The sequence below is a fragment of the Petromyzon marinus genome, chromosome 38 (genome assembly GCF_048934315.1).
Source record: "Petromyzon marinus isolate PM22_M1 ecotype Great Lakes invasive population chromosome 38, UKy_Petmar_22M1.pri1.0, whole genome shotgun sequence".
NCBI lineage: Eukaryota > Metazoa > Chordata > Hyperoartia > Petromyzontiformes > Petromyzontidae > Petromyzon > Petromyzon marinus.
Window position 1 is genome coordinate 13,455,257 of NC_133704.1, and position 21,824 is coordinate 13,477,080.

Genomic DNA, 21,824 nt, shown 5'->3' on the forward strand with positions numbered 1-21,824 from the left:
GACTTGGTAATTTGCCTTCGCATTTTTATTTACCACAACTGTGCTTTGCTCGCACCCGCCCAATGGGCATAACGATCACATAAACGTCCTTCAACTGAAGCTCGCTCTCCACATAAGGCGTGTGCGGGCACCACCTTGCCACCCTGCCCCAGCGTGGCGGGGTGCTGGTTACACTCGGCGCGCATCGCGTCCGTTTACACAACAAGCAACTAAACGGAGTCAATGACGACCATGATGGTGGTGTCTTAACTGCCGTGCCGTAACTTGTGCACAGAAAACCCGATTTGTAAAACACTAATTTAACGTAAAATATATATTTAATTGCAACTTTTATTTAAAATATATTTCTGAAAAATAAAATTAGCTACTTTAGTCATGATATAATATTTTGCAATAACCAACGATAGTATTACCATTCATCCTACGTTGTAGTTTCACTGCAGCATGGGAACAGCCCGAGTGTTTGTGGATGAATGTAATACAACACTAAAATGTAATACAACACTAAAATGTAATAAAATACTGTAAAATTTAATACAATGCAATACAGTTTAGGACTGTACAAAGTAATATAATGTATGTACTGTACAATGCAATTTAGTGAGGTACATTGCAATACAACGTACTGCAATGTTTTGCGTGCCGTGTGTGTGCATGCAGGCTGGGGAGGACCACCCCCCCACCACCTCCATCGGCAGCTTGAGCTTCCTCACAGCCTCCTTCTCCCTCCCTCCCCTCCATCACCTCTCCTGCACCCCCACCGACACCGCTGTCTACCCTGCACCATACCTCTACACCACCGCCAACAACAACTTGCAGAGAACATGGACGCTTCATTGCAATGTCACTGCCGATATCAAATGAGCAATATTTATTCGGTTGTGGTTTTTTCACTCCGCGAAAACGAAGAGTCAATATTTGTACCGCCTGAGTTTACGAATCAATACAGCTTGCAGACTACCAATGCAGTACCTCTCCCAGCAGCTCACCACCTTGCCAACCGGAATCGCGGGGTGTGTGTGTATGTTCGTCGCGAGCTCAGTGAGCGTGTCTGTGTATGCACGAAAATATTTCTTTTTTTGCGGGAGTCTTTTTTTTAGAAAAACAAACAATGCTATCTTATCCTCAAAGAGCACACGCGGTGTCTACTAAAATGTGCCTTGGTGTTTTGCCTTCTCTCGCTGGAGCCCAGCCTCGCCCAACGAGTCTCACACGAGGCTTCCTCGCATCGTACATCTCCTCTGGGAGTAGGACACCCCTTGCATGCTACCGTCCCCTTTCTCAAGATTATGCAAAAGGAGTTCTCGAGAACCCCCCCCACGCCAAAAAAATCGTTGCGTTTTAACATAAATGCTCATTAAAGGTTGTAGATTAATTTTGATATTTTTAAGTTAGAAGTTACGATAGAAGCAGAAAGGTGCCAATAACAAAACTCTTCCTAAAGCGTTGTGGCTGCACGTGACCATAGACGCGGAAAAGCTGCAGCCGTGGCCGTTGAGTGGGACCAGCAGGGGAGGGAGTTCTGAGGCCAGAGGCGACTGTCCCCCCGGTAGATGCAGGGAAAGAAGAGCAGTCTCAAGTTTTAGTGACCCTAACCCAAACACTAAACCTGAAACCCTACCCCCTAAGCCCTAACTTCTAACTTGTAACCCTCATTGTTAAACCCTGTTCATTTACTGGAAATAATCCTAAACCCCAACCTGAACTTCTCACCCTTATCACTAAATCCTAAACTATACCCTAACCCCCTATCCCTTTACCCGAACCCAGGAATCGGCAACCAAAATAACAAGAACCATTTTTTCGAATTCAATAAACCTCAATATTTCAAGAGCCGCAATGCACGCAGTGAATACGAGACGTCGATCAATAATAACGATCACGAAGGAGTTCCTGAAAGAGCCGCATCCAGCTCCAGAGAGCCGCAGGCTGCCGACCCCCGCCCTAACCCATAACTTCGAACCCGAACTCGGTTGCTTAATCCCTAAACCCGAACCCATTCACCCTGCGCTGCAAGCCAAGGAAGGCTGTGGTTGGATTTAAATCTGCTCGGTGATCGAACAAGGCAATCTGTGGGATGGAAGTGGGAGGCAGAGCCTCAGATTCTCTCCCCACATCTTAGCGGGGGGGAGCGGTCGATAATTTTCTTGATGCATTGGCACAGCGCGAGCGTCGCGTGTTTAGGTCCATGTTTTAAACGTGAAATAAAAGCTGTCTTTCAAGGACTTTTTGCCTTTTGTATACATGCAGGGTACGTTCATGGAAATGGAACCCCGTGTCGGAAGAAGAGCGGAGACGAATTTGGATTCACCAGGCTGGAGGCAAGCCGAGAGACAACCACTTCTGACGCAGTTTCTTGGGGTTCCCGATCGGTTTCTTGAATCTCTGCCTCAATTTCTGTGGGTCCCCCCCCCCCAGGTTTCCCAGGAGGGGTGTCACTGATGTGAACCCCCCTTTGTGGTTAACGTGTCCGTCAATACATAGAGGACATGATTCTAAATGTGGAGCGAAAAACCGGAGGACCCGGAGAGAAATCCACGACTACAGGGAGAGGGGGAGACACGCTAACTCCAAATAGACAAGCAGCAGCAGCAGGCATCGGTGTGGAGATCGAGCCCACGACCTCCTGTATACCAGGCGAGGTAGTCAACATCTTGGCATTGTGGCGCCTCTTTGTCAGAGATTCCTCGGCGGTCGTGACAACTGATAGATATTAAACTACACGACTAAACATTTAATATTATGTACATATACTGTATACATATAATTTAAGTGATGCGTTTTGTGAGGCAAATGTCTGTTGGTATTTATCTGACAGAACTCGCCAAGTGTTCCTATCCTTCCCCCACACCTCCGATTAGCACGGTTGGCTACATAGGGTGCGAAAGAAGTTCGACATACTGTAGACTGCATCGCTGTCGGTTAAAGAAAGTTTACAAAAACAGCGAGGTATATATTTTTATTGCATTAGCAAACACGTTTGCCAGGACGTCCTCCGCATCGTTGATCACCGTTAAATCCCAGAGACATTGTACAGCAGCACGTGTTGACGTGCCGCTGTACGCAGCGCGACACGTGCTGACGCGCTGCTGTACGCAGTCGATAGCGAGCGGGGTGGTGGCACGGCCACACGGGGGTTGGTGACATAGGTCACGTGTTGTACTGCCACAATACACAACTCAACACGTTCTTCATGAGCACTGCAATATCTCAAGTCCGAGTTTTCCTCGCTCTCGTAGTCGAGTTCCGAAAAAAGGAGCACACAAAGAGAAACCGCGTCGCGTCACCCAGCCCACAATGCACCGCACGAGGAGACAGCTGCCTGCCGAGTAGCGCACAGAGTACACAGTACATATAGTATACATAGTACATATAGTGCACACAGTACATATAGTGCACATAGTACATATAGTATACATAGTACACCAGTACAGACAGTACATATAGTACACAGTACATATAGTATACACAGTACATATAGTGCACACAGTACATATAGTGCACACAGTACATATAGTACACACAGTACATATAGTATACATAGTACATATAGTGCACACAGTACATATAGTGCACACAGTACATATAGTATACATAGTACACCAGTACACAGTACGCACAGTACATATAGTACATACAGTATACACAGTACATAGTGCACACAGTACATATAGTACACACAGTACATATAGTACACAGTACACACAGTACATATAGTACACAGTACATATATTACACATAGTACATATAGTGCACATAGTACACACAGTACATATAGTACACACAGTACATATAGTACACACAGTACATATAGTACACAGTACATATAGTACACACAGTACATATAGTACACACAGTACATATAGTGCACACAGTACACACAGTACATATAGTACACAGTACACACAGTACATATAGTACACAGTGCATATAGCGCACACAGTACATATAGTACATATAGTACACATAGTACACAGAGTACACACAGTACATATAGTGCACACAGTACACACAGTACATACAGTACATACGACATTTCGACTGGAGTAGCCGGAGAAAACCCCCGAGTCAGAGACTACCGCCAATTTTAATTGCACAAACTCAGCAGACACATCAAGTGCCTCCTTCCCAAGTCCGTCTACATAGAATATTTTTTTTTAAATCTAAGTTGTTTTTTACACATCCCATCAGCCAAATGACCTTCTGAGAGTGCATAATTTCAACTGGATTGGTTCAAGACTCGCAAAACTCTGAAGTCGTTTCGACATACAGCATCTCGATTTATGCACGGATCGGTTCAGTGACACTGGCTGGACTGCCACCTGGACTGACACTTGGACTCCCACATGGACTGGTACCTGCTGGTCACATCGCGGCGGCCCAGCGACACAAACACGACGCGATCCACCAAACCTTGCCCCACAAAGTTACCCATCACAGATGTCCGGTTGGTTCCCTGAACTCAGATCCCATCAGTTCGTTCAAGTTTGTGTATCCAGGATGGAGAACGCAAAGGACCAGGACACGGTCTCAATTTGTCGAATTCGAAAATGACGCTGCAAGTTACTCAATTGGGATTCTACATAGCAGCACTCATTGGGGCCCCTATGGTTGACCAATCTCCCCAGGCCACTCTTGCAAATGAGACTCCCTGGGTATCTAGAGTTCTCACCTGGTTAAACAAATTTGACATGGGTTACCATAATTACAAAAGCTAAACATACAGTAAACTACAGCACGTGAAGCAAACGCATCCATGAATCCAAGTTGAAAAATCGTCATCACGAGTCCAGGGTCCACGATCCCGGGTCTGAGGGGTGCGGAGGACACAATGAGATGGTCAGCAAACGTAGAGCTTCAGGAGGTGGTGCAGGAGGTGATGCAGGAAGCAGAGGAGAGGGTGAGATGGAGAAAGAGTAAGCTGGGCAGGAGAGGGGCGAGATGGGGACAGGGGGGAAGATTGGAAGGAGAGGGGTGAGATGGGGGGAGAGGGTGAGATGGGGGGATATGGGGGGGGGGGTGAGATGGGGAGGAGAGGGGGATATGGGGGGGAGATGGTGACATACGGTTATAAACAGAATGAAGTCATGGTTTGTGTGTAGTGTAATATGATGTCATATGGTGTATGATCTGGTGTATTATGGTGCGGTGTGGTATGATCTGGTGGAACATGATGTGGTTTATCTCACCAGAAGAAAAACTTCTCATGGCTCTGAGTTGCTGCACCAGACATTCATGCTATTCACATTACAACACAAACGCACACAATAACATGTTAAGTAAATAAGTATTCGATAGTCATATCAATATATGTATATATCTGTACGTGTGTGTATGCATGTGTGTATGCATGTGTGTATGCATGTGTCTATGCGAATGTGGGGAGCGGTGGCGTAGTGGTTCACGCGCTCTTAACACAAATATGATATAGGGTACGGAGTTGAACAACACACACCACCGCACACACCACCACACAAAAACCACTCTACACACCATCGCACACTCCCCACCGCACACACACCACCGTACAAACACCACACACACCACCACCGCCGCCACAGTATCACGAGGACACAACGACGGGAGGTAGATGTGGCCGGGGGACAAAATTCCCGGAGCGGCGTTCGAGACCGTTGGCTCGGCACGAGCGAGCACGTGCCCCGCACCTGGTGCTCCGGCAGCCGCTCGGCCTCCACGAGCTCCGTGCAGATCTCGCACGGCAGACGGTGAACCGGGCCTCGCGAGGGCTCGCAGTAACTCGCATCCAAATGTGGGTTCAGGCGATCCGAGATCGCGAAGGGATCGCGTTGAGCCGGGTTCCCAGGATCGCGAGGGGAGAAGGCGTTCCTGGAGGGCTCGCGGTGACCCCGGCGGTCATCGGGCTGGTGCTGGATCCTGGTGGTGGTGGTGGGGGTTGTGGGGATTGTGGGGATTGTGTAGTGGTAGTCCACAGACGCGTGCGCCAGCTCCACGTTACAGCCGCTCTACATGAGGGATGACAACCGCAGAGTTAAGTTTGAACAAACCAAACAGAATATTTAGACTGATGAAATCCGATTAGCTATAAAGCTATTTTTCACAGATGTCTATTCGACTAAACTATTAAACTGTTTTATTTACCAGGTAAGGCCGACTGCGTGAAGTGACTGATATCATCATCACGTGTGGGAATTTATAGCAGCAGCCAAACTCTGAATGTACGTCGATTGTAAATGTGGAGGACCCGGATAAAAATCCACGTGACCGTGGGGAAAAAATGCAAACTCTAAATATACAGCAGGCGTCAGGGTCAGGATCGAACCCATGACCTGCATAGCAGGCGAGGGCGATAACATCTCGCCATCGTGAGGCACCCGGTTTACTCTGCTGTATTAAGATTTGCAGTGGATGCCCCATAGAGGACGCATCACTGTGAGCTCCTCTTTGCCATGGGTGGGTGAATGTCCTTGGATGTGAGAAGATGTTTTCACTGAGGGCTGTTCTCATTGACAAGGTTACTGTCCATAGATCTGCTCTGTACTTGTCCACCAAAACACAAAAAAGATCTTCTGAGCTCAATGGGCTTTACTCGGGAAATGGGGGGAGTGGCAGTCCGTCAGTTTACCACGGGGGTGGGGGGTAGCCTGGGAGTTCACCAAAACACGATTATGAATGGTGGCACCAGTCGTGAGAGCACGCGACACGGTGGCGTTACAGCTGCACGTCCGAGCGCCGCGCAGCACAGCCGTGGAGACGTTCGCGTGGAGGGGCCCGACGAGAGGTGGGCCCTCTCTCTCGGTTGCTCCACACGAGGGGTCGCACCCGGCGCTGGTCTCTCACCTGGTGCAGGATGAGCTCGTCAGCCGGGAAGTCCAGCCCGCAGAACTCGCACGGCAGGGACGTGCGGTCCCAATCGTCCGCCCCGGGCGTCACCGGGGCCCGGTACGACGGCGTGGCAGGGGTCGGGAGCGAGGGTTCGGGGTCTCCGAGGACCCCCGCGTGGCCGTTGTCGTCTGTTGGCAAGGCGGTGGCACGGTCAAGATCAGGCAGTGGCAACGTCATCGGTGAGATTTTGGGCAATGGCTCATTTTCACCGCACATAAACAGAGAAGCCAGAGAGACAGATTGGAGATTTAACAACACGGGACCTGATGAGAATTTTATTTAAAAAAAAATTCTTACGACCAGTTTTTAAATAGGCATGTGAATAGTTACCCAATAGTAGCTACTGAGTGCCGGACAAAAAAACCCTTCAGTAATTACAAAGTACGGATGGTAAATGTTGTGGCTTGGCTCTCCAACACACTGGTGTGCTGTACTAGTGACGAATTGGCACGTTCTACGTGACAACCCTTACTAGTTGGCTGTGTCGGGTGGTGGTGGGTTTTAACGACACATTTATTACACGATCTAACATGGCCACGTGATTCCAAGGTACACGCTGTAAACAGGGAAGTAAACAAAGCAAGCGCACAGGTTCACAACGCGCATGGCAGGGCCGCCCTCACCGCTGCTGTAGGACACCAGGTTCCTGGCTGGCTTGGCTCGTCTCGTGCCCGAGCTGGGCCCCCCCACGCGTTCCGGGGTTCCTCCCAGCCTTTTGGACTCCCACCGTCGCTCCATGTGAATCCTTGTTCGCGTCTCCTTTTGCCTCTCCATTGCCAACTCCCACTGCCCCTCCCCCTCCTCTTGCTCTCTGGCTCTCTCCTCTGCCTCTCTCGCTCTCTTCGTCTCGTCTCTCCAATGGGATTTCTGCACTCCAAGCTGCTGCCGCGTCTCTCGTTGGCTCCCTGCGCCTGCTCTCCGACTGGGACCCCTTTCATCCTCTCTCTTTGTACAGAGCCCACAGTGCTGCTGCTGTCCCTGCGGTAGATGCCATAGCTCCTGATGCGGGTGCCCTTGCCGCAGCCCTTGGTGATGCTTCCATTGTTCCTGTTGGTGCCCCTCTTTGTTTGGTGTTTGCTCCAGTTGCTTCTGCAGCCACTGCTGGTGCTTCTGCTGCTTCTGTAGTCGATTCTGCTTCTCCTGTTGCTTCTGCTGCTCCAGTTGCTTCTGCAGTCGATCCTGCTGCCCTTGCAGCTCCAATTGCTTCTGCAGTCGATTCTGCTGCTCCTGTTGCTTCTGCTGCTCCTGCTGCTTCTGCAGTCGATTCTGCTGCTCCTGTTGCTTCTGCTGCTCCTGCTGCTCCTGTTGCTTCTGCTGCTCCTGCTGCTTCTGCTGCTCCTGCAGCCACTGCTGGTGCTTCTGCTGCTCCTGCTGCTCCTGCTGCTTCTGCAGTCGATTCTGCTGCTCCTGCTGCTCCTGTTGCTTCTGCTGCTCCTGCTGCTTCTGCTGCTCCTGCAGCCACTGCTCGTGCTTCTGCTGCTGCTCGTGCTTCTGCTGCTGCTCCAGTTGCTTCTGCAGTCTGTTCTGCTGCTCCTGTTGCTTCTGCTGCTCCTGCTGCTTCTGCAGTCGATTCTGCTGCTCCTGTTGCTTCTGCTGCTCCTGCAGCCACTGCTGGTGCTCCTGCTGCTTCTGCAGTCGATTCTGCTGCTCCTGTTGCTTCTGCTGCTCCTGCTGCTTCTGCTGCTCCTGCAGACACTGCTGGTGCTTCTGCTGCTCCTGCTGTTCCTGCAGCCGACTCTGCTGCTCCTGCTGCCCCTGCTGCCCCTGCTGCCCCTGCTGCCCCTGCTGCAGGCGAGCGTGCGCTCGCGGGCAGCTGAGCACGTGGGCCTTCTTGTCGCGGTGCTGGACGAAGGCCCCGCAGGCCGGGCACGGCTCGGTGCGGGCGCCGCAGAAGTGCTCGTGCTCGGGGAGCTCACGTTGCGGAAGCGCCAGCTCGCAGTAGCGGCACTCGCACAGGCGCAGGTCGCAAGTATCGCCCTGTGCGCTCAGAGGCACGCGTACACGCGCGTGTGGAACGCGTGTACATGCACACACGTGTACGCACACAGGGAACACGTGTACACGCGCACGTGGTACACGCGTACATGCACACGCGGAATACGTGTACATGCACGTGGAACACGTGGAACACGTGCATGTACACGGAACATGTGTACACCCACGTGAAACACGTGTACGAAAGATGTTCAACATGCAAATATACATTGTGCGAAGGGCCCTTGAACCTTGTCATGGAAGGCCCTCCGTAAATAAGGATAAAGGAGACTCGTGGTTTGTATCATGGCCGATGTCCGTACCTGCGTAGTGATATGGGTACGGGGAGAAGCCCAGGAACCTTCTAGGAGGTTCTAGAAGGGGGGGCGTTGCCAAGGGGGAGCGAGGCTGCGCTGGGTGGATAAAAGGGGGGCCCCGGAGAGGACTCAGGGCTGTTGTTGGAGGGGAACCCGTGGAGCGACACAAGTCTTCGTCATCGTCTCCGTCTTCGTCATTGTCTACAGCGTTGTGGGTCAGGCAGCCTGTTGCTGTCCTGACCGAAGCATAGTGTTCCCTGTGCCTGTGAAGGCTTTAGTGTCTCCCATTTTAGTGTCTGCGAAGTGCGTCACTACACCTGTAAAGTCCCATGAACCATAACCTAACAGCAAGTTTGGCCCTTCCTACTGAAATCAATTAAATCTATCCATCTTAATTATTATTACAATGATGATCTCTCACCTGATGATCTTCAAGTTGGCATTTCTCCAGGACCACACCACAAGGGCACGTTACCTGGGTGTAGAGGAAACATGGAGAGAGATTTGTTTACACCTGGATGCCTCCTCGTGTCGCTGTGGTTCCATGAAGCAGTTTCCAAAACTCCAGGCCTCGCGAATCCTGACCACGCTCCGCCTTTCCGTACATTTACTAATGTACAAATTTACTCTTGCCACGCTGCACGCGCCCAATGATATTTAAACATCTCACGCGACGCGCTAAGCCATTAACGCTGACTGCCATCACGTTTTCGATGTACGCACACGTGTTCCATCTGAAAGCACGCGATGCGGTGACCGTCTTTGTTCGACAGACAGCCAAAAGCTGCTGCGAGGATGACCGGAGTTCGCATGATGGTTTATGCTCCTTAACAATATTAGCAAGGTAGTTTGGTTCATTTGCGACCTTATACCATATTCGTTCGGAATTGGAAGCCAATGCAGCTTGGCGAGCACTGAATGGACATGGTCAGATCTTGCTTTACAAGTCACGACACGTGCCAGAGAATCTTGTACACGCTGCAGCTTGGTGATTATTTTGCCAGACGTTCCGTAGAGTAGCAAGTTGCAATAATCGAGCCGTGTCGATATAGTACACTACACGCCACCGTGTTGGCTGTGTCACGACTCAATCGTGGTCGAGTTTGTCGTATCTATGAAAATTGTAGCAGGCATTTAAATGTCCTGTAATCTCAAAGCGCCTTACATCATTCTCATGTCATCTTAAACGTTCCCATTGTCCCGCGGCAGAAGGCATGGTCTAGCCTAGGGGGCCCCCAGTGGCAGCTGTCCCTGTGCCGCCGCACGAGATGTGTACGAAGCACTGGCATGCACGTGGGTAACAGCTCCCGGCGGGGAGGGGGGGGGGTATTCTCGCGATGCGGGGAGAGGGGGGGGGGTTATTACTATGCGGTTTTTCAACATTAAGTGGCAACTCATGTGGGTGTTGCCTTGCAGATGCTGCCCTCGTGCTGCCTCGTGTTATATCGCGCTGTCTCACGCTGTCTTGTATTCTCCTGTACTATCTCGCGTGCTATGCCGCATGCCGCCTCACCTCCGAGTGCTCGCTCTCCACGTGCTCCTGCAGCTGCCCGCGCGGCACGGCATCCCCGCAGCGCTCGCACAGCGCAAGGCGACGAGCGCAGTGCGCCTCGTGCAGCACCAGGTTCGCCGCGGCGATCGAGTGCCGGCTGTGGGGGCGACAACACGCGGGGAACACGACAACAACAACGGCCGTCAGCCACTCAGTGGCGGTGACGTCACCACGGCGCTCGTGCCAGGCTAGGTGGACTTTGAGGCCGCGTAAAATGTCGAAGGGCGAGCTGCTGTCCTTCCCCACTTGTTGTTTTTCCCCAGCACTTCCGATGAGCACGGTTGGCTACGTACGGTGCGATACATACTGGCAGGTCGTAACGGGACAGACCCAGGTGTCATGGGTTGACCGAGATAACCGGCATATGCACCAGCTGTGCCCCCCTCCTGTGTCACAGTTGGCACAGTTGGCACAGTTGACGCGGGAACACAAAGAGAAAGATCCCCCATAAAGCATTAACAGACGGAACAAGTGCTGTTGGTGAGCACCTATAAAGACAGGCACGGCGCACGAGGGGGTAAGTGGCCAGCACCGCGCCCGGCCGCTTTTCTCTCCCGAGTGGCGATGTTTACTACACACCGCACCATGGAACTCAATTGAGGCCGAGTCGACCTAGGGGAGGCCCAGGACCCATTCAGATAACCGTCACTGGCGTTAGCCGTGAGCGAGTCGCCAGGTTCGTAGTGCGGCGTATTAACCGTTGCACTACCGCTCCCCACTGAAGCGGGCACACACAGCCAGAGCTTCTCATCTCGCTCAATGACTTGATGGTTTTCTGGGTCGCAATCCCGAGGACAGGGGGAGGTGGCGAGATGTTAACTGCCTCGCCTGGTATACAGGAGGTCATCGGTTCGATCCCAAACCTGACGCCTGCTGCTGCTGTGTATTTGGAGTTTGCGTGTTTCTCTCTCTCCCCGTGGTCGCGTGGATTTTTCTCCGGGTCCTCCGGTTTTTCCCTCCACATTTAGAATCAACATCACCACGCTTTTAGAGTCTTTGGCTGCTATACATTTCCATGTGATAAGCAACTTGATTGAGCGATCATTTGTGGCCAGGTCACTTCTGGAAAGAAGCTACAGAGCTCAGTGGGCCTTACCTGGTAAAATAAAAATTAGTTTTATAGTTTTAGTTTCCACCCCTAACCCCAACCTGTGGAGTGGCCCCCTCCCCCACCCCACACACTTTGGTGAGTTCACGTGTGTGGGTGAGTGCACATTACGTGTGTGAGTGAGTATTTGGTGTGTGTGGGTGAGTGCACATTACGTGTGTGGGTGAGTGCTTGGGGTGTGTGGGTGAGTGCACGTTACGTGTGTGGGTGAGTGCTTGGGGTGTGAGGGTGAGTGCACATTACGTGTGTGGGTGAGTATTTGGGGTGTGAGGGTGAGTGCACATTGCGTGTGTGGGTGAGTATTTGGGGTTTGAGGGTGAGTATTTGGGGTGTGAGTATTTGGGGTGTGAGGGTGAGTGCTTGGGGTGTGAGGGTGAGTGCACATTACGTGTATGGGTGAGTGCTTGGGGTGTGAGGGTGAGTGCACATTGCGTGCACTCACCAGTTTGAACATTCCCGTACGTCCTCACCCCCCTCCTCCTTCGCCTCATCCATTGCCCTTCTCACGATTCTCGTCTCAGCCACTGAAAACACAGAGACGATAGAACAAAGACAAAGATCCCCTGTATAGCCTTAACAGATTTTCGGAACAAGTGGTGTTAGCGAGTAGCACACGAGGGGGAGGATGGCCAGCACCACGCCCGGCCGCCTTTGTCTCCCTCTGTCTCGCGAGTGTGTTTACGCACCGCACCATGGTACTCATTTGAGGCTGAGTCGACCTCGGGGAGGCCCAGGACCAGTTCACATAATCGTCACCTGGTGCTGGTGGCTGCGAGCGGGAAAACCAACTCGGGTCGCCCTCATAGGTGCTCGCTAACAGCACTTGCCCCTACAGTCTGTTAAGTCTATACGGGGGATCTTTGTCTTTGTATCTCGCCCAACTCCATCGCTACTTTATTTATGGATAAATTGTTTTCGCTCAACGCGTTTTTTAATTCATGCAGCACTTTTCAGGAGCGCATCTACTACTACGTTAAACATCCATGTCGCACGAGTGTCCTCATTCTATACTCAATAGCATCATCCGTATCAACCTGTCCGTAGGACGATCGGAATACAGAGCTACAATAACACAGGATTGTTAAGGATAGGCGTGCCTTGTACTCCAGTGGTAGCGCCTTACGCCGAGAATCCCCTTAACTCCAAGGCAGCCTATTAGCAGCATTGCGGATAACATCGAGTGAGAAATGGCGCCCTCCTGTAGAAGGGGCATGCATCTGAAATCCTGTGGGGAAACAATTTAATTAATTAATTATTCGGAAATGTGGGGCCCTGCTGGGGTAGATTCGGCGCTGGTTGGGCTCTTGTTTAGAAAGACCAATCCGGGTTCCCTGGAGCCTGGGTAGGGAGAGCTTCTTCTTCTTCTTTCACATTCAGGTGGTCAAGCCAGACAACCGCATGAGGAGAAGCGGAATGTATCGCTGTCATGTCTCCTTCGTCTTTGTGGATCGGGCATTGCGCCGTTACACGTTGCACTGCGGTCTGTTCTGTATGACCACAGCCGCACACTGGACAGTTTTAATTTTTATATTTGTGCATTCGGCAATGAAATCTGCCAGAGTGCCGATACCATACAACACCAACGACGTCAGCTTGTAACACTGCGCCGCGCTCAACATCCGCTCGTCGCTCTCAGAGAGAGGACCACTCAGAGGTGCCACGTGGAGGAGCCACAAATGAGCGGGGAGGCAGCAGCAGCCACGTGGTGATGAGGAACCGGCGCCAAATCCCCCCCCCACCTCCAAGCTTCGCGGTCATCTATATATTAATGCGTTATCAGGCAATCAACCTACGATTCGCGAGGTTGTCAACGTACGGTGCCAAAGAAGTTCAACAAACACGTCTTTACATGTGTGTGGAAACCAGAGCACCCGTAGAGTCTTGCTCAATGGGGGCAAGATGAAGATTGGGCCGCACTTTCCTGTAACGCCTCCTTCTGGCGAGCCAGGGTACGGCTCGTCCTCGACGCCCACAGGAAGGAAGTTTCACGACATTCGTGAAGTGATCCACGAACCCTCGCTGCTGCTGCCTCCACACAGTGCTGGATCACAGACCACGTGCACAGCCACCACTGCCACCCGGCTTGATGGCTCATCCACAGATCGTGTGGGTGTCAAAGTAAATCCGTGGCCCTCCAGCACCCGACACAGCCACACAAATGACGTTGTCACCCGGACAAACATGACAATAGTTTTTTTATGATTACATTATGAATTTAACAAAAAAATAAAAAAATGAATAAGAAGAATCAGAATCTTAATTTAGACTACAGGAGGAATCCGATGAGCTATGAAGCTCCTTTCACAGTTGTCCAGTATGGGTGGGTCAGCAAGTTATAACAGAAAACTACAAAAAAACGATAGGAGGGCAAAATAGAGAAAATGTTAAGGAAGTCACTAAATATAAATAAATACATTATAGAGTCCGATTGATCCAGATTGGGCAAGGCAGCAAAAACAACAACAGCAGTCGTAGACCACACCAAGACAACAGCACACCGCAGCAGTCCCTCAATACAATGGCACATTCACATTGAACGATCGATACTACCTTCACATGTGATGATCACAATTAAAAATAGCGTTTGCAAATGTGACTGTATCCAGCACCTTTTGGCTTCAGGATCGTTTTTTAAAGGAAGATAACCGATGTTAAGGGAGGAAACAAGGTCTTTCCAAAACATTGGTGCTGCTATAGGATTTGACATGCGGTGCTTCGCGTGTGAGGACAATCTCGTCGAGGCGTTCCTGAAGCTTTATTGGAATATTGAAACTTCGTATCACGATGGACGTACAACAAACAGAACGATAAGGATGCGTTTCCAGCATTCGTGACTTACCATGTCATACTATAAACACTTCGTAACTTATTGTGAACGAACACAATTTATATTGACCATAATCTACTTTATACTGTACGGTATTCAATTTTGAAACTGAGGGGGGCAAGTGCCGTGTTAGCGAGCAGCAGCAGCTGGGAAGGCCGTCACGAGAGGGGTGGGTGGCCAGCACCGCGGCAGATACCCACACACACAGGTAGACACACAGGTAGACACAGGTACACACACAGGTAGACACAGGTACACACACAGGCAGACACAGGTACACACAGGAAGACAGGTAGACACACAGGTAGACACACAGGTAGACACAGGTACACACACAGGTAGACACAGGTACACACACAGGTACACACAGGAAGACAGGTAGACACACAGGTAGACACATATGTACACACAGGTACACACAGATAGACACAGGTACACACACAGGTAGACACAGGTACACACACAGGTAGACACAGGTACACACAAGAAGACAGGTAGACACACAGGTAGACACAGGTACACACACAGGTAGACACAGGTAGACACAGGTACACACAGGTATACACAGGTACACACAGGTACACACAGGAAGACAGGTAAACACACAGGTAGACACAGGTAGACACAGGTACACACAGGAAGACAGGTAGACACACAGGTAGACACAGGTACACACACAGGTAGACACAGGTACACACAGGTACACACAGGTAGACACACAGGTAGACACAGGTAGACACACAGGTAGACACAGGTACACACACAGGTAGACACACAGGTAGACACAGGTACACACACAGGTAGACACACAGGTAGACACAGGTACACACACAGGTAGACACAGGTACACACAGGTACACACAGGAAGACAGGTAGACACACAGGTAGACACAGGTACACACAGGTAGACACAGGTACACACAAGTACACACAGGTAGACACAGGTAGACACACAGGTAGACACACAGATAGACACAGGTACACACACAGGTAGACAGGTACACACAGGAAGAAGGTAGACACACAGGTAGACACACAGGTAGACACAGGTACACACACAGGTAGACACACAGGTAGACACACAGGTAGACACAGGTACACACACAGGTAGACACAGGTACACACAGGTAGATACTGGTACACAGGTAGACACTGGTAGACACTGGTACACAGGTAGACACTGGTAGACACAGGTAAACACTGGTACACACAGGTAGACACTGGTAGACACAGGTAAACACAGGTACACACAGGTAGACACTGGAACACAGGGAGACACTGGTAGACACTGATAGACACAGGTAGACACTGGTAGACACTGGTACACACAGGTAGACACTGGTACACAGGTAGACACTGGTAGACACAGGTACACACAGGTAGACACTGGTACACAGGTAGACACTGGTAGACACTGGTACACACAGGTAGACACTGGTACACAGGTAGACACTGGTAGACACAGGTAGACACTGGTAGACACAGGTAGACACTGGTAGACACTGGTACACACAGGTACACACAGGTAGATACTGGTAGACACTGGTAGACACACAGGTAGACACTGGTAGACACTGGTAGACACAGGTATACACACAGGTAGACACTGGGAGACACAGGTAGACACTGGTAGACACTGGTAGACAGGTAGACACTGGTAGACACAGGTAGACAGGTAGACACTAGTACACAAACCTAGACACTGGTACACACAGGTAGACAGGTACATACAGGTAGACACTGGTAGACACAGGTACACACAGGTACACACAGGTAGACACAGGTAGACACTGGTAGACAGGTAGACACTGGTAGACAAAGCAAGACACTGGTACACAGGTAGACACTGGTACACACCTAGACACTGGTACCCACAGGTAGACACTGGTAGGCAAAGGTACATACAGGTAGACACTGGTAGACACAGGTACATACAGGTAGACACTGATAGACACAGGTAGACACTGGTACACAAGTAGACACTGGTACACACCTAGACACTGGTACGCACAGGTAGACACAGGTAGACACACAGGTAGACACAGGTAGACACATAGGTAAACACTGGTCGACACAGGTAGACACAGGTAGACACTGGTACGGACAGGTAGACACTGGTACACACACCTAGACACTGGTACACACACAGGTAGACACAGGTAGACACAGGTAGCCACACAGGTAGACACTGGTCGACACTGGTAGACACAGGTAGACACTGGTACATACACCTAGACACTGGTACACACAGGTAGACACTGGTAGACACACAGGTAGACACAGGTAGACACACAGGTAGACACTGGTCGACACTGGTAGACACAGGTAGACACTGGTACACACAGGTAGACACTGGTAGACACAGGTAGACAGATAGACACTGGTAGACACAGGTAGACAGGTAGACACTGGTAGACACAGGTAGACACTGTTACACAGGTAGACACTGGTACACACACCTAGACACTGGTACGCACAGGTAGACACAGGTAGACACTGGTAGACACACAGGTAGACACAGGTAAACACACAGGTAGACACTGGTCGACACTGGTAGACACAGGTAGACACTGGTACACACAGGTAGACACTGGTAGACACAGGTAGACAGGTAGACACTGGTAGACAGGTAGACACACAGGTAGACACAGGTACACACAGGTAGACACTGGTAGACACAGGTACACACAGGTAGACACTGGTAGACAGGTAGACACTGGTAGACAGGTAGACACTGGTACACACAGGTAGACACAGGTAGACACTGGTAGACACAGGTAGACAGAGGTAGACAGATAGACACAGGTAGACACTGGTACACACAGGTAGACACTGATAGACAGGTAGACAGATAGACACAGGTAGACACTGGTAGACAGGTAGACACTGGTACACACACCTAGACACTGGTATGCACAGGTAGACACAGGTAGACACTGGTCGACACTGGTAGACACAGGTAGACACAGGTAGACACTGGTAGACACAGGTAGACACTGGTACACACAGGTAGACACTTGTAGACAGGTAGACACATAGGTAGACACAGGTACACACAGGTAGACACTGGTAGACAGGTAGACACTGGTAGACAGGTAGACACTGGTACACACACCTAGACACTGGTACGCACAGGTAGACACAGGTAGACACTGGTAGACACAGGTAGACAGAGGTAGACAGATAGACACAGGTAGACATGGGTACACACAGGTAGACACTGATAGACAGGTAGACAGATAGACACAGGTAGACACTGGTAGACAGGTAGACACTGGTACACACACCTAGACACTGGTACGCACAGGTAGACACAGGTAGACACTGGTCGACACTGTTAGACACAGGTAGACAGATAGACACAGGTAGACACTGGTACACACAGGTAGATAGATAGACACAGGTAGACACTGGTACACACACCTAGACACTGGTACACACAGGTAGACACTGGTCGACACTGGTAGACACAGGTAGACACTGGTCGACACTGGTAGACACAGACACAGGTAGACACAGACAGACACAGGTAGACACTGGTAGACACTGGTAGACACACGTAGACACAGGTAGACACTGGTACACAGGTAGACACTGGTCGACACTGGTAGACACAGGTAGACACAGACAGACACAGGTAGAAACAGACAGACACAGGTAGACACTGGTAGACACTGGTAGACACACAGGTAGACACAGGTAGACACTGGTCGACACAGGTAGACACTGGTAGACACACAGGTAGACACACAGGTAGACACTGGTCGACACTGGTAGACACTGGTAGACAGATAGACACAGGTAGACACAGACAGACACGCTGACCGTCCCGTCCCGAGCGTTCTGGCTCACCTGGACATGCGAGCCCGTGCGAGTGGGGGCCCCTGGGGGCCGTCAGGCCGCTGTCTGCGAGCTCCTGTCCCAGGGGGAGTCTGCGAGCTCCTGTCCTAGATCCTGTCCCAGCTCCTGTCCCAGGGGGAGTCTGCCAGCTCCTGTCCCAGCTCCTGTCCTAGCTCCTATACCAGCGAGAGTCTGCGAGCTCCTGTCCCAGCTCCTGTCCCAGGGGGAGTCTGCGAGCTCCTGTCCCAGCTCCTGTCACAGCTCCTGTACCAGCGAGAGTCTGCGAGCTCCTGTCCCAGCTCCTGTACCAGCTCCTGTCACAGCGAGAGTCTGCGAGCTCCTGTCACAGCTCCTGTCCCAGCTCCTGTCCCAGGGGGAGTCTTCGAGCTCCTGTCCCAGCTCCTGTCCCAGCTCCTGTCCCAGCTCCTGTCCCAGGGGGAGTCTGCGAGCTCCTGTCCCAGCTCCTGTCACAGCTCCTGTACCAGCGAGAGTCTGCGAGCTCCTGTCCCAGCTCCTGTACCAGCTCCTGTCACAGCGAGAGTCTGCGAGCTCCTGTCACAGCTCCTGTCACAGCTCCTGTCCCAGGGGGAGTCTGCGAGCTCCTGTCCCAGCTTCTGTCACAGCTGCGACTTTAACGGCTGCGTCGCTCGCAGCTTCCGCGTAAAAGCTCCGTGACTCGTCATAGCAGGAAATAAGTCGAGCCCGGGCCACCCCCAAGGTCGACTCGGCCTTAAAACAAGTTGCCTCGCGTACATTGTAAACACACGGCTCTGGGCAGACAAAGGCGGCCGGGCGGGCGTGTGTGGGTACAGATCGCAGGCAAACCGAACTTAAGAGGCGCTCTCTCAAGACCGCGGCTAATGGTTATGATGAATAATTTACAGACATTTGTGAATCCACTGCTGGATGAAGCCCCCCTCGCCCACGCCGTATAGAGCACATGGCTCGCTTGACTATACTTCACCGCGCTGGTCAATGCGGCTTGACAAGTTAAAGGTGCGGAACATCGAATCCAATAAAATCGTCTGTGCGAGGCATCGCAGAGCCACCGTCGCGTTCACGAACTCCTTCACCCGGCCGTCGTTGACAAAGGGGGTGATGATACTGCAACTCTGTCAAGTCAAGGTTACAGAAGTGGGTGGACGCAGTGGCGGTGTCTCTCGGGTGCCGAGAGCCCGCGGGGAATTCCGTGGCAGAGGCCGCTGCCGTCAGTGCCGGGAAACATCGACAACATCGACGACAATGACGATAACAACGATGACGATGACGACGACGCGGATCATGCGAAGTGATGCGGCCAACTCGCACAACTGGAACACACCGCGACGCACACAAGGCAAAGATCCCCCGTGTAGCATGCGCAGACTGTTGGGGCAAGTGCTGTTAGCGAGCGCCTGTCATTGGCAAGGGGCGGCACACGAGGGGGTGGGTGGCCAGCAGCACCACGCCCGGCCGCCTTTGTCTCCCCAGTGGCGATGTTTACTACACACCGCGCCAGGTACTCATTTGAGGCTGAGTCGACCTACGGGGAGCCCCAGGACCGGTTCCGATAATTTAATCGTCACTGGTGTTGGTGGTCGTGATCGAGAATCGTCAGCCCTAAGAAGACAAATGCGGCCGTGCAAGATGTTGCCCCCATTGAGGCTATAGGAGGGGATCTTCGTCTTAGCACGCGGCAAACCCGCAAGGATCAATCGTGACCTCGGTTACTCATCCTGGAATGGCTGTGGGCAAATCCCACGGGCTGTGTTGAACTGTTATCGGATTGGTGGGAGACCTTTGTAGACTTGTAAGTAAAATGTTAAAATCTCTCATTAGTTTTCTAGATTATTTTACCAGGGTGTCCATACATGGACCGCCCTGTGCAATCCTGCATCGGGGTTTCTATTTCTTGAATGTCGTCACCGAGACAAAAACGTTGACGACGTTTCGGCCAATTGACCTCTTTCGTCAGCAACAATTGAGATTGGCGATAGCCTCACAGTTAAGGTCTGACTCGGGCACTGCGGTGGTGAGATGTTGACTACCTCGCCTGGTATGCAGGTCGTGGGTTCCTTACCGATCCAGACACCTGCTCTATATTTGGAGTTTGCATGTTTCCCCATGGATTTGTCTCCGGGTCCCTGCACATTTAGAACCAACGTGTTCACATTTAGAACCAACGTGTTCACATTTAGAACTAACGTTTTCACATTTAGAACCAACATGTGCACATTCAGAGCTAACGTGTTCACATTTAGAACTAACGTGTTCACATTTAGAACTAACGTGTGCACATTTAGAACCAACGTGTTCACATTTAGAACCAACGTGTGCACATTTAGAACTAACGTGTTCACATTTAGAACCAACGTGTGCACATTCAGAACTAACGTGTTCACATTTAGAACTAACGTGTTCACATTTAGAACCAACGTGTGCACATTCAGAACTAACGTGTTCACATTTATAACTAACGTGTTCACATTTAGAACCAACGTGTGCACATTTAGAACTAACGTGTTCACATTTAGAACCAACGTGTGCACATTCAGAACTAACGTGTTCACATTTAGAACTAACGTGTGCACATTTAGAACTAACGTGTGCACATTTAGAACCAACGTGTGCACATTTAGAACTAACGTGTTCACATTTAGAACCAACGTGTTCACATTTAGAACTAACGTGTTCACATTTAGAACCAACGTGTTCACATTTAGAACCAACGTGTGCACATTTAGAACCAACGTGTTCACATTTAGAACGAACGTGTGCACATTTAGAACCAACGTGTGCACATTTAGAACTAACGTGTGCACATTTAGAACCAACGTGTGCACATTTAGAACTAACGTGTGCACATTTAGAACCGTGTGCACATTTAGAACCAACGTGTGCACATTCAGAGCTTACGTGTTCACATTTAGAACTAACGTGTGCACATTTAGAACCAACGTGTGCACATTTAGAACTAACGTGTTCACATTTAGAACCAACGTGTGCACATTTAGAACTAACGTGTGCACATTTAGAACCGTGTGCACATTTAGAACCAACGTGTGCACATTTAGAACTAACGTGTTCACATTTAGAACCGTGTGCACATTTAGAACCAACGTGTGCACATTTAGAACTAACGTGTTCACATTTACAACCAACGTGATCACATTTAGAACCAACGTGTGCACATTCAGAACTAACGTGTTCACATTTAGAACTAACGTGTGCACATTTAGAACTAACGTGTGCACATTTAGAACCAACGTGTGCACATTTAGAACTAACGTGTGCACATTTAGAACCAACGTGTGCACATTTAGAACAAACGTGTGCACATTTAGAACTAACGTGTGCACATTT

The 21,824-nt window shown here is 50.7% G+C and overlaps 2 protein-coding genes across 6 annotated transcripts in view; one reads left to right on the plus strand and one right to left on the minus strand.

Moving 5' to 3' along the window:
• The window catches only part of LOC116957775 (septin-2A), a 28,565-nt gene extending 26,340 nt beyond the window's left edge, over positions 1–2,225 (plus strand). For all 3 annotated transcript variants that reach the window (XM_032980123.2, XM_076072463.1, XM_032980122.2), the window contains exon 12: positions 661–2,225. The gene's annotated coding sequence lies outside the window, so the exon portion shown is untranslated. The remainder of the gene's footprint in view (positions 1–660) is intronic.
• On the minus strand, positions 1,089–20,712 carry LOC116957769 (uncharacterized). Of its 3 annotated transcripts, XM_076072462.1 has the most exons (9): positions 18,495–20,711; positions 12,258–12,339; positions 10,669–10,804; positions 9,577–9,630; positions 7,488–8,841; positions 6,820–6,992; positions 5,667–5,984; positions 5,190–5,238; positions 1,089–4,810 (listed from the first exon to the last, which is right to left on the minus strand). In XM_076072462.1, exons 2-9 carry the CDS (start codon positions 12,308–12,310, stop codon positions 4,782–4,784), a joined length of 2,166 nt encoding a protein of 721 aa, XP_075928577.1. In that variant the 5' UTR covers positions 12,311–12,339; positions 18,495–20,711; the 3' UTR covers positions 1,089–4,781. The 3 variants fall into 3 exon arrangements, with proteins under 3 accessions (XP_075928577.1, XP_075928576.1, XP_032836007.2); XM_076072461.1 differs by having other exon boundaries at positions 1,089–5,238; positions 18,495–20,712; XM_032980116.2 differs by lacking the exons at positions 1,089–4,810; positions 5,190–5,238 and having other exon boundaries at positions 5,740–5,895; positions 18,495–20,712.
• Positions 20,713–21,824: the final 1,112 nt, after the last annotated feature.

Coding starts and splice junctions, on each gene's coding strand:
- LOC116957769 (XM_076072461.1), bottom strand. CDS start 12,310: ATGGATGAGGCGAAGGAGGAGGGGGGTGAGGACGTACGGGAATGTTCA. Junction 10,805..12,257: donor GTACGGGAATGTTCAAACTG/GTGAGTGCACGC, acceptor TCGCCCCCACAG/CCGGCACTCGATCGCCGCGG. Junction 6,993..7,487: donor CCTGGTGTCCTACAGCAGCG/GTGAGGGCGGCC, acceptor CCTTGCCAACAG/ACGACAACGGCCACGCGGGG.